Source organism: Pseudophryne corroboree, chromosome 3 (genome assembly GCF_028390025.1).
Source record: "Pseudophryne corroboree isolate aPseCor3 chromosome 3, aPseCor3.hap2, whole genome shotgun sequence".
Lineage (NCBI taxonomy): Eukaryota > Metazoa > Chordata > Amphibia > Anura > Myobatrachidae > Pseudophryne > Pseudophryne corroboree.
Window position 1 is genome coordinate 605,573,384 of NC_086446.1, and position 12,988 is coordinate 605,586,371.

The following is a 12,988-nucleotide window of genomic DNA, read 5'->3' on the forward strand; positions in this document are numbered from 1 at the left end:
CAGTTTTATCTGTATGTGGATGATACTCAAATCTACCTGTCCTCCCCAGATTTGTCATCAGCTGTATTGGGTCATGTCACTGAATGCCTTTCTGCCGTTTCCTCTTGGATGTCATCTCGCCTCAAACTTAATATTTCAAAAACAGAATTAATTATATTTCCACAGACCAATAGTAGTTACCAACCTGATATCACCATCACTGTTGATAACTCCTCAATCAAATCAATCCTAACCCACAAGCTCACCACCTAGATGTCATCCTCAAACGGTTCTCTGTTTCTCATAATCAAGCTGAATCAAAATCATGTTCCATGCATCTAAATAACTCACCCAAAATACGACCCTAACTTACACAATACACTGCAATAACTCTAATCCATGCTCTCATTATCTCCCGCATTGATTATTGTAATAGTCTTCTTACTGGTCTTACCAAAAAGAAACACTCACCACTACAATCCATTCTGAATGCAGATGGAAGGCTAAATTTTTCTCGCTAGACGTTCTTCTACTGCAGATCCACTCTTTCAGTAACTCTATTGGTTACCTGTATTCTACCATATTCAATACAAAATACTCACACACAAGATCATTAACCAAACTACAAAACGTACATCTCTGCTTATCTCAGAATATCTCCCAACCCGACCTCTTCACAAAATTTGCAGGACTTTGTTAGGGCTGCACCCACTCCGTGGAATGCCCTGCCATTCACAATAAGACTCTCCTTTAGTCTTCAAACCTTCAAGCGTTCCCTGAAAACTCACCTCTTCAGGCAAGCTTGTCAAATTCTGGAACTGCCCACATTACCTTCATAAGCACTCCTATCTAATTATATCCCCACTGTACAGTTCACACAGTCTCACTTATTTTTGCTTTCCTGTCCTATTGACCCCAGGCCAGCATCACTGTGTAATCTTATTATACAGTCCACCAAGAACTTTTGCAATCTGGTGGGCCATTATGCTATAGATAACACCTATCCTTGTGTATCCATGCCTATTTTAGTATAGATTGTAAGCAGGGCCTTCCTACTTCTATGACTGGCTATTATTAATAACAGTTTCCAATATAGCACAGCAAATTATGTTGCACTTTATAATTAGAAACAAATGATAAAACAAAACTAGGTAATAGTCACAAGTAGGAAGGCCCTGCACACAAGCTTATTATAATCTATTACCCAGTTTTGTAATACCACTGCTGTATCCAATTGTAAAGCAAAATGGATTTTTTCTCACTATACAAATTTTTTTAATAGTAACAACAATAATGATATGTGGTGGTATGCTGCTATGTGGGGGGAGGGGGGCTCATACTGGAGCTCAAAAGCATAAATTGTGATGGGACCCGGAAACAGAAAGCAGATCCCCCCCCCCCCCCCAAGTGGTTCTTTGGACCCACATATTATTTGACTCTGCGTGATCACTGTAGTGTGTGTGTGTGTGTTCTTTAATGTCCAGCAGGATATTTCAGCGCATGGCAGGAAATGTAATAAGAAGCTGACGAAGCGCTATACTTTGTGATGTATTACACAAAGATTTTATATTTCTACATACTTTAAGCCAGGTTAGGACATCTCCTGTGGGAGCTACATTAGAGGATGTCTATCAGAGCGGAGTCAACCATGGCACCAATATATTCTACTTCATATGGATTTAAAAAAAAAAAAAAAAAAATATAGTATTGCTGTGGCCTGATAATCTCAGCAGAACAGTAGGTTCCCTGTCAGAAATACATACCGTAGGAGACTGTCCGGGTGCCGGCCCTGATGGATATCCACCTAATGAGGGACACAAGACAAATAAAATGTGTCACACTAATGGACAACATTCTCATTTACACAAAGATATAGACATTAGGGCTGCTTATATTTTAGGTCTTGAATTATGTGCGTTTCAAGTACTTTATGCAGTTATTATAAGGAACTCAGGCCCAGATTTATCAAGCCTTGGAAATTGGATGGTGATAAAGTACCAACCAATCAGCTCTTGTCATTTTTCAAACACAGCCTGTAGCACAGCAGTTAGGAGCTCTTGGTAATTTATCACCATGCGATTTTGCACTCTCCAAGGCTTGATAAATCTGGGCCTCAATAAGATATAGTTGGAGATTTGAAGTCTATGGTTTTCAAATGCTGCACAAAAAAAAAAAAGGATGTACATTTACATAAAAACCTACATTTCTATATAAAAAGACGTTATAGTCTTAGGTATTACCTTGTGGAAAGTGCAATTTGGACACTAAAATATTTCACAATAAATAAGGCTTCCCTTCCTTCTCAATTTTGCAGTATATTATCTAAGGGGTAACAATGTAAATCCTACTTTTTGTGCAATGTTAACAGACTACAAGTGGAAACAACTTTATATGCTGAAGACCAGGCATACAGAATCTGCATCCCGACTGTCATTTGTTGGATGTTACTAGGTGCAAATAGCTTACTTGTTAACCTGACTGTATAAGTGATCTGGCAAGTAAACAGAAGACTGCGGAAAACAAATGTATTACTAAATAGGATACATATCTATATGTAGCCAAATCAAATGTTTAATCCTTTAATAGATCTGAGTGATTGGTTTGCAGTCCTAAGTAATAAAATTGCATTATACAGATGGTGACACCTAGTGAACTCCCAGAATATATCAGCATGGCAGAGGGGTGGACTGAAAATCTGTGAGAATCACAAGTGGATGCAAGCCTCACAAAGTAGTGTGATCGCATTTGATTAGAGGCGACGTGATTTCTGACCCAGATTTGTAGCTTTAGACATCAGATGAAAGACATCAGCTGAAGGCGACATGGATTATGAAATCCCTCAAAATGCTTAACTTTAAATAGCGTTCCACTGGAAATACAGATTTTAAATGTAACACTGACCTTTACCTTTTTTCTGTTTGCTACGGTGGGGATAAGGGGTTCCCAAACGCTGTCCCCAAGGCACCCTAACAGTACAGGTTTTAAGGATATCCATGCTTTTGCACAGATGGTATAATCAAACAGACTAAGGTACTAGTTAAGTCACCTATGCTTAATCATGGATAGCCTTAAAAGCTGGACTGTTAGGGTGCCTGGAGGATAAAATTTGGGAATCACTGGGTTAAGTTTATTACAGTCCACTAACCTGGTGCTTGGCCTGGTCCTCCTCCTCCATAGCTCTGAGGGGAAGGCTGCTGGAATCCTCCATAACCTGGCACTCCGCTCGCGGGAGCACCATATCCACCTGCTGCCGGTGCACCGCCTGGAGGGACACCATATCCACCAGCTGCAGGAGCCCCATATCCTCCGCCTGCTGGAGCTCCATAACCACCAGCAGGAGCACCAAAACCAGGTCCTCCATATCCAGGAACTCCAGACGGTGCTCCATAGCCTGGTCCACCAGGGGGAGCTCCATATCCTCCCCCTTGACCTGGAGCTCCATATCCTCCCCCTTGACCAGGAGCTCCATATCCAGGAGCTGAAGGAGGAAGACAGTTTAAGTTTGTTTTAATTACAATAAGAAAACAAATAACGTCCACCCCTCCCTCCCGAAATACAAGACACACACTATGGCATTGCAGCACAAATGGGTCATGACCAGCTAAAGGGCCCTACACATTTAACGAGGTGCCGCCGAGATGCCCGACGGCCGATACGGCCGACGGGCGACCCGGCGGCGGGGGGGAGTGAAGTTTCTTCACTCCCCCCGTCACCCGGCTCCGTAGACTTGCAGGCAAATATGGACGATCTCGTCCATATTGGCCTGCATGCACAGCCGACATGTCCCCAGCGATGAACGAGCGCGGGGCCGCGCATCGTTCATCGCTGGTGACTCCACACTGCACGATATGAACGTTCTCGTTCATTAATGAACGAGATCGTTCATATCGTGCAGAAAGATCGGCATGTGTGTAGGGCCTATAAATCACTAACTTTCTTTAGACCTGCACCTCAGACATGGGATATTAGTGCCAAAGAAATTACTTTTGCCCTGATTTTCCACTAATTGTAGCAAGAATGATTTACAGGCCTTAAATGTAGAAGAACTGCAAAATACATAAAGCTGCATTACTTAAAAAATAAGAATTTACTTACCGATAATTCTATTTCTCGGAGTCCGTAGTGGATGCTGGGGTTCCTGAAAGGACCATGGGGAATAGCGGCTCCGCAGGAGACAGGGCACAAAAAAGTAAAGCTTTTACCAGATCAGGTGGTGTGCACTGGCTCCTCCCCCTATGACCCTCCTCCAGACTCCAGTTAGGTACTGTGCCCGGACGAGCGTACACAATAAGGGAGGCAATTTGAATCCCGGGTAAGACTCATACCAGCCACACCAATCACACCGTACAACTTGTGATCTAAACCCAGTTAACAGTATGATAACAGAAAAAGCCTCTTAAAGATGGCTCCTTAACAATATAACCCGAATTTGTTAACAATAACTATGTACAGTATTGCAGATAATCCGCACTTGGGATGGGCGCCCAGCATCCACTACGGACTCCGAGAAATAGAATTATCGGTAAGTAAATTCTTATTTTCTCTATCGTCCTAAGTGGATGCTGGGGTTCCTGAAAGGACCATGGGGATTATACCAAAGCTCCCAAACGGGCGGGAGAGTGCGGATGACTCTGCAGCACCGAATGAGAGAAATTCAAAGTCCTCTTTTGCCAGGGTATCAAATTTGTAGAATTTTACAAACGTGTTTTCCCCCGACCACGTAGCTGCTCGGCAGAATTGTAATGCCGAGACCCCTCGGGCAGCCGCCCAAGATGAGCCCACCTTCCTTGTGGAATGGGCCTTAACAGATTTAGGCTGTGGCAGGCCTGCCACAGAATGAGCAAGTTGAATTGTGTTACAAATCCAACGAGCAATCGTCTGCTTAGAAGCAGGGGCACCCAACTTGTTGGGTGCATATAGTATCAACAGCGAGTCAGATTTTCTGACTTCAGCCGTCCTTGAAATGTATATTTTTAAGGCTCTGACAACGTCCAACAACTTGGAGTCCTCCAAGTCGCCAGTGGCCGCAGGCACCACAATAGGTTGGTTCAGGTGAAACGCTGATACCACCTTAGGGAGAAAATGCGGACGAGTCCTCAGTTCTGCCCTATCCGAATGGAAGATTAGATAAGGGCTTTTATAAGATAAAGCCGCCAATTCAGATACTCTCCTGGCGGAAGCCAGGGCCAGTAACATAGTCACTTTCCATGTGAGATATTTAAAATCCACCTTTTTCAATGGTTCAAACCAATGGGATTTGAGGAAATCTAAAACTACATTTAGATCCCACGGTGCCACCGGAGGCACCACAGGAGGCTGTATATGCAGTACTCCCTTAACAAAAGTCTGTACCTCAGGAACTGAGGCCAATTCTTTTTGGAAGAATATTGACAGGGCCGAAATTTGAACCTTAATAGATCTCAATTTGAGACCCATAGACAATCCTGATTGTAGGAAATGTAGGAAACGACCCAGTTGAAATTCCTCCGTCGGAACACTCCGATCCTCGCACCACGCGACATATTTTCGCCAAATGCGGTGATAATGTTTCGCGGTGACTTCCTTCCTTGCCTTAATCAAGGTAGGAATGACTTCTTCTGGAATGCCTTTCCCTTTTAGGATCTGGCGTTCAACCGCCATGCCGTCAAATGCAGCCGCGGTAAGTCTTGAAAGAGACAGGGACCCTGTTGTAGCAGGTCCCTTCTCAGAAGTAGAGGGCACGGGTCGTCCGTGACCAACTCTTGAAGTTCCGGGTACCAAGTCCTTCTTGGCCAATCCGGAGCCACTAGTATTTCTTACTCCTCTTCACCGTATAATCTTCAATACCTTTGGTATGAGAGGCAGAGGAGGAAACACATATACTGATTTGTACACCCAAGGTGTTACCAGTGCGTCCACAGCTATTGCCTGTGGATCTCTTGACCTGGCGCAATACTTGTCCAGTTTCTTGTTGAGGCGAGACGCCATCATGTCTACCATTGGTCTTTCCCAACAGTTTATTAGCATGTGGAAGACTTCTGGATGAAGACCCCACTCTCCCGGGTGAATATCGTGTCTGCTGAGGAAGTCTGCTTCCCAGTTTCCACGCCCGGGAAGAACACTGCTGACAGTGCTATTACGTGATTCTCCGCCCAGCGAAGAATCTTGGCAGCTTCTGCCATTGCACTCCTGCTTCTTGTGCCGCCCTGTCTGTTTACATGGGCGACCGCCGTGATGTTGTCCGACTGAATCAACACCGGTTTTCCTTGCAGGAGTGGTTCCGCCTGGCTTAGAGCATTTTAGATTGCTCTTAGTACCAGAATGTTTATGTGAAGAGACTTTTTCAGGTTCGTCCATACCCCCTGGAAGTTTCTTCTTTGTGTGACTGCTCCCCAACCTCTCAGGCTGGCGTCCGTGGTCACCAGGATCAAATCCTGTATGCCGAATCTGCGGCCCTCCAATAGATGAGCCTTTTGCAACCACCACAGAAGATATACCCTTGTCCTTGGCGACAGGGTTATTCGCAGGTGCATCTGAGGATGCGACCCTGACCATTTGTCCAACAGATCCCTTTGGAAAATTCTTGCATGGAATCTGCCGAATGGAATTGCTTCGTAAAAAGCCACCATTTTTCCCAGGACTCTTGTGCATTGATGTACAGACACCTTTCCTGGTTTTAGGAGGTTCCTGACAGGTCGGATAACTCCTTGGCTTTTTCCTCGGGAAGAAAAACCTTTTTCTGAACAGTGTCCAGAATCATCCCTAGGAACAGCAGACGTATCGTCGGAAAACAGCTGCGATTCTTGGAATATTTAGAATCCAGTCGTGCCGTCGAAGAACTACTTTAGATAGTGCTCTTCCGACCTCCAACTGTTCTCTGGAACTTGCCCTTTTTAGGTCGTGCAAGTAAGGGATAATTTAGATGCCTTTTTTCTTTGAAGAACATCTTTTCGGCCATTACCTTGGTAAAAAGGCCCGGGGTGCCGTGGATAATTCAAACGGCATCGTCTGAAACTGATATTGACAGTTCTGTACCACGAACCAGAGGTACCCTTGATGAGAAGGACAAAATTTGGACCTGGAGGTAATCCTTGATGTCCAGGAACACCATATAGTCCCCTTTTTTCCGGTTCGCTATCACTGCTCTGAGTGACTTTATCTCGATTTGAACCTTTTATGTAAGTGTTCAAAACATTTTAGATTTAGACTATGTGTCACCAAGCCGTCTGGCTTCAGTACCACAATATAGTGTGGAAAAATAATACCCTTTTCCTTGTCGTAGGAGGGGTACTTTGATTATCACCTGCTGGATATACAGCTTGTGAATTGTTTCCAATGCTGCCTCCCTGTCGGAGGGAGCCGTTGGTAAAGCAGACTTCAGGAACCTGCGAGGAGAAGATGTCTCGACTCTCCAATCTTTACCCCTGGGATAATACTCGTACGATCTAGGGGTCAACTTGCGAGTGATCCCACTGCGCCCTGAGACTCTTGAGACTACCCCCCCACCTTGAGTCCGCTTGCACGGCCCCAGCGTCATGCTGAGGACTTGGCAGACGCGGTGGAGGGCTTCTTTTCCTGGGAAAGGGCTGCCTGCTGCAGTCTACTTCCCTTACCTCTATGTCTGGGCAGATATGACTGGCCTTTTGCCTGCATGCCCTCATGGGAAAGGAAAGATTGAGGCTGAAAAGACGGTGTCTTTTTTAGCCGAGATGTAACTTGGGGTAAAAAAGGTTGGATTTCCCAGCTGTTGCTGTGGTCCCCAGGTCCGATGGACCGACCCCCAAATAACTCCTTCCCTTTATACAGCAATACTTCCATCTGCCGTATGGGATCTGTATCACCTGACCACTGTCGTGTCCCTGACATCTTCTGGGAGATATGGACAACGCACTTATCTTGATGCCAGAGAGCAAATATCCCTCTGTGCATCTCACATACATATATATAGAATGCATCCTATTAAATGCTCTACATGAATAAAATATTTTCAGTCAGGGAATCCGACCAAGCCAACCCAGCACTGCATCTCCAGGCTGATGGCGATCGCTGGTCGCAGTATAACCACCGTATGTGTGTATATACTTTTTAGGATATTTTTCCAGCTTCCTATCAGCTGGCTCTCTGGAGACGGTAACGCCACTTGATAAGCGTGTGAGCGCCTTATCACCCTAAGGGGTGTTTCCCAACGTACCCTAATTTCTGGCGGGAAAGGGTATAACGCCAATATTTGCTATCGGGGTAACCCTACGCATCATCACACACTTCATTTTATTTTATCTGATTCAGGAAAAACTACAGGTAGTTTTTTCACTCCCACATAATACCCTTTCTTGTGGTACTTGTAGTATCAGAAACACGTAACACCTCCTTCATTGCCCTTAACGTGTGGCCCTAATGAGAAATACGTTTGTTTATTCACCGTCGACACTGTATTCAGTGTCCGTGTCTGTGTCTGTGTCGACCGACTGAGGTAAATGGGCGTTTTTAAAACCCCTGACGGTGTTTCTGAGACGCCTGGACCGGTCCTAATAGATTGTCGGCCGTCTCATGTCGTCAACCGACCTTGCAGCGTGTTGACATTCTCACGTAATTCTCTAAATAAGCCATCCATTCCGGTGTCGACTCCCTAGAGAGTGACATCACTATTACAGGCAATTTCTCCGCCTCCTCACCAACATCGTCCTCATACATGTCGACACACACGTACCGACACACAGCACACACACCGGGAATGCTCTGACAGAGGACAGGACCCACTAGCCCTTTGGGGAGACAGAGGGAGAGTCTGCCAGCACACACCAAAAACGCTATAATTATATAGGGACAACCTTATATAAGTGTTTCTCCCTTATAGCATCTTTTATATATATACAATATCGCCAAAATCAGTGCCCCCCCTCTCTGTTTTAACCCTGTTTCTGTAGTGCAGTGCAGGGGAGAGCCTGGGAGCCTTCTCTCCAGCTTTTCTGTGAGAGAAAATGGCGCTGTGTGCTGAGGAGATAGGCCCCGCCCCTTTTTCGGCGGGCTCGTCTCCCGCTATTTTTGAAGTTAGGCAGGGGTTAAATATCTCCATATAGCCTCTGTGGGCTATATGTGAGGTATTTTTTGCCTCTAATAAGGTTTTTATTTGCCTCTCAGAGCGCCCCCCCCAGCGCTCTGCACCCTCAGTGACTGTTGTGTGAAGTGTGCTGAGAGGAAAATGGCGCACAGCTGCAGTGCTGTGCGCTACCTTAAGAAGACTGAGGAGTCTTCAGCCGCCGATTTTGGACCTCTTCTCTCTTCAGCGTCTGCAAGGGGGCCGGCGGCGCGGCTCCGGTGACCATCCAGGCTGTACCTGTGATCGTCCCTCTGGAGCTAGTGTCCAGTAGCCAAGCAGCAAATCCACTCTGCACGCAGGTGAGTTCACTACTTCTCCCCTAAGTCCCTCGTTGCAGTGATCCTGTTGCCAGCAGGACTCACTGTAAAGTAAAAAACCTAAGCTAAACTTTCTCTAAGCAGCTCTTTAGGAGAGCCACCTAGATTGCACCCTTCTCGTTCGGGCACAAAATCTAACTGGAGTCTGGAGGAGGGTCATAGGGGGAGGAGCCAGTGCACACCACCTGATCTGGTAAAAGCTTTACTTTTTTGTGCCCTGTCTCCTGCGGAGCCGCTATTCCCCATGGTCCTTTCAGGAACCCCAGCATCCACTTAGGACGATAGAGAAAGCTGAATTACTGGAGTGACTTATTTCAATCCAAGATATTTGAAGTGAAAATTATGATACATTGTATATTTTAAGGTGTAACTGAACATGTTTTAAATATCAGACAACTACCTGTTTTTTTTTTACAATGTACTGTTATCACAACCAATCAATACTATTGAGAAACCAGATCTTGTATAGTACAGTACATCTTGATTTTGTATAATTCACTAGCTGAATATGACTGAAGTTTTTACAACACTAGTCTCAGACATTCTGCAGTTTAATTAGGTTACATTTTCCCAGGACACCGCCAGCATTGTCCTATCAGTACAGAAGTGTTTTGCTCCTTCATATTACTGAACAGTCACACCTACCCAGACATTCTACATTTATTTTACATCCGATTTGTATAGTGTTTGTTTATGTGTGGTGTCAGTGTGGGCAAAATGTCCAACCTGCAATAAACAGACTGTCTTGTGTGTTCAGGGAATGTTTGACTTACCTCCAGGGTAGGATGGCATCCCACCAGGTGGACATGCTCCAGGAAAGCCACCAGAAGCTGGGTAACCACCTGCCTGAGGGTATCCACCTCCTGCTGCTGGTGGGTAAGCACCTCCAGGGGGAAATTGACCACCAGGAAATGCCTGCTGGCCACCAGGGGTATATGAAGGATCAGCCCCCTAGATAAAAGAGGGGAAAAAATAAGATTTTACTCACCGGTAAATCTATTTCTCGTAGTCCGTAGTGGATGCTGGGACTCCGTAAGGACCATGGGGAATAGCGGCTCCGCAGGAGACTGGGCACAACCAAAGAAAGCTTTAGGACTACCTGGTGTGCACTGGCTCCTCCCACTATGACCCTCCTCCAGACCTCAGTTAGGATACTGTGCCCGGAAGAGCTGACACAATAAGGAAGGATTTTGAATCCCGGGTAAGACTCATACCAGCCACACCGTATAACTCGTGATACTATACCCAGTTAACAGTATGAAATATAACTGAGCCTCTCAACAGATGGCTCAACAATAACCCTCTAGTTAGGCAATAACTATATACAAGTAATGCAGACAATCCGCACTTGGGATGGGCGCCCAGCATCCACTACGGACTACGAGAAATAGATTTACCGGTGAGTAAAATCTTATTTTCTCTGACGTCCTAAGTGGATGCTGGGACTCCGTAAGGACCATGGGGATTATACCAAAGCTCCCAAACGGGCAGGAGAGTGCGGATGACTCTGCAGCACCGAATGAGCAAACTCTAGGTCCTCCTCAGCCAGGGTATCAAACTTGTAGACTCTTGTAAAAGTGTTTGAACCCGACCAAGTAACAGCTCGGCAATTTTGTAAAGCCGAGACCCCTCGGGCAGCCGCCCAAGAAGAGCCCACTTTCCTCGTGGAATGGGCTTTTACAGATTTAGGGTGCGGCAGTCCAGCCGCAGAATGTGCAAGTTAAATCGTGCTACAGATCCAGCGAGCAATAGTCTGCTTAGAAGCAGGAGCACCCAGCTTGTTGGGTGCATACAGGATAAATAGCGAGTCAGTTTTCCTGACTCCAGCCGTCCTGGAAACATATTTTTCAGGGCCCTGACTACGTCCAGTAACTTGGAATCCTCCAAGTCCCAAGTAGCCGCAGGCACCACAATAGGTTGGTTCACATGAAAAACTGATACCACCTTAGGAAGGAATTGGGAACGAGTCCTCAATTCCGCCCTATCCATATAAAAAAAAAAAATCAGATAAGGGCTTTTGCATGACAAAGCCGCCAATTCTGATACACGCCTGGCCGACGCCAAGGCCAACAGCATGACCACTTTCCACGTGAGGTATTTTAGCTCCACGGATTTAAGTGGCTCAACCCAATGCGACTTCAGGAAATCCAACACCACGTTGAGATCCCACGGTGCCACAGGAGGCACAAACGGGGGCTGAATATGCAGCACTCCCTTAACAAAAGTCTGAACTTCAGGCAGTGAAGCCAGTTCTTTTTTGGAAGAAAATGTACAGAGCCGAAATCTGGACCTTAATGGAACCTAATTTTAGGCCCATAGTCACTCCTGACTGTAGGAAGTGCAGAAATCGACCCAGTTGAAATTCCTCCGTTGGGGCCTTCCTGGCCTCACACCAAGCAACATATTTTTGCCATATGCGGTGATAATGTTTTGCGATCACATCTTTCCTAGCCTTAATCAGCGTAGGAATGACTTCCTCCAGAATGCCTTTTTCCTTTAGGATCCGGTGTTCAACCGCCATGCCGTCAAACGCAGCCGCGGTAAGTCTTGGAACAGACAGGGCCCCTGCTGCAGCAGGTCCTGTCTGAGCGGCAGAGGCCATGGGTCCTCTGAGATCATTTCTTGAAGTTCTGGGTACCAAGCTCTTCTTGGCCAATCCGGAACCACGAGTATAGTTCGTACTCCTCTCCTTCTTATTATTCTCAGTACCTTGGGTATGAGAGGCAGAGGAGGGAACACATACACCGACTGGTACACCCACGGTGTTACCAGAGCGTCCACAGCTATCGCCTGAGGGTCCCTTGACCTGGCGCAATATATTTTTAGCTTTTTGTTGAGGCGGGACGCCGACATGTCCACCTGTGGCCTTTCCCAATGGTGTACAATCATTTAGAAAACTTCCGGATGAAGTCCCCACTCTCCCGGGTGGAGGTCGTGCCTACTGAGAAAGTCTGTTTCCCAGTTGTCCACTCCGGGAATGAACACTGCTGACAGTGCTAATACATGATTTTCCGCCCATCGGAAAATCCTTGTGGCTTCTGCCATCGCCATCCTGCTTCTTGTGCCGCCCTGTTGGTTTACATGGGCGACCGCCGTGATGTTGTCTGACTGGATCAGCACCGGCTTGTGTTGAAGCAGGGGTCTAGCCTGACTTAGGGCATTGTAAATGGCCCTTAGTTCCCGAATATTTATGTGTAGGGAAGTCTCCTGACTCGACCATAGTCCTTGGAAGTTTCTTCCTTGTGTGACTGCCCCCCCAGCCTCGAAGGCTGGCATCCGTGGTCACCAGGACCCAGTCCTGTATGCCGAATCTGCGGCCCTCTAGAAGATGAGCACTCTCCAGCCACCACAACAGCGACACCCTGGCCCTTGGAGACAGGGTTATCAGCCGATGCATCTGAAGATGCGACCCGGACCACTTGTCCAACAGATCCCACTGGAAGATCCTTGCATGGAACCTGACGAATGGATTTTCTTCGTAAGAAGCTACCATCTTTCCCAGGACTCGCGTGCATTGATGCACCGACACCTGTATTTGTTTTAGGAGGTCTCTGACTAGAGATGACAACTCCTTGGCCTTCTCCTCCGGGAGAAACCCTTTTTCCTGTTCTGTGTC

General features: G+C 46.3%; 1 protein-coding gene across 3 annotated transcripts in view; it reads right to left on the reverse strand.

Annotated features, from left to right (window-relative positions):
• ANXA7 (annexin A7) overlaps nt 1-12,988 on the reverse strand; it is a 205,728-nt gene that overhangs the window by 117,448 nt on the left and 75,292 nt on the right. For all 3 annotated transcript variants that reach the window (XM_063961521.1, XM_063961519.1, XM_063961520.1), the window contains exons 3-5: nt 10,146-10,323; nt 3,125-3,457; nt 1,743-1,783 (exon numbers count right to left, since the gene is read on the reverse strand). In XM_063961521.1, the coding sequence (XP_063817591.1) occupies nt 1,743-1,783; nt 3,125-3,457; nt 10,146-10,323 (552 nt within the window). The remainder of the gene's footprint in view (nt 1-1,742; nt 1,784-3,124; nt 3,458-10,145; nt 10,324-12,988) is intronic.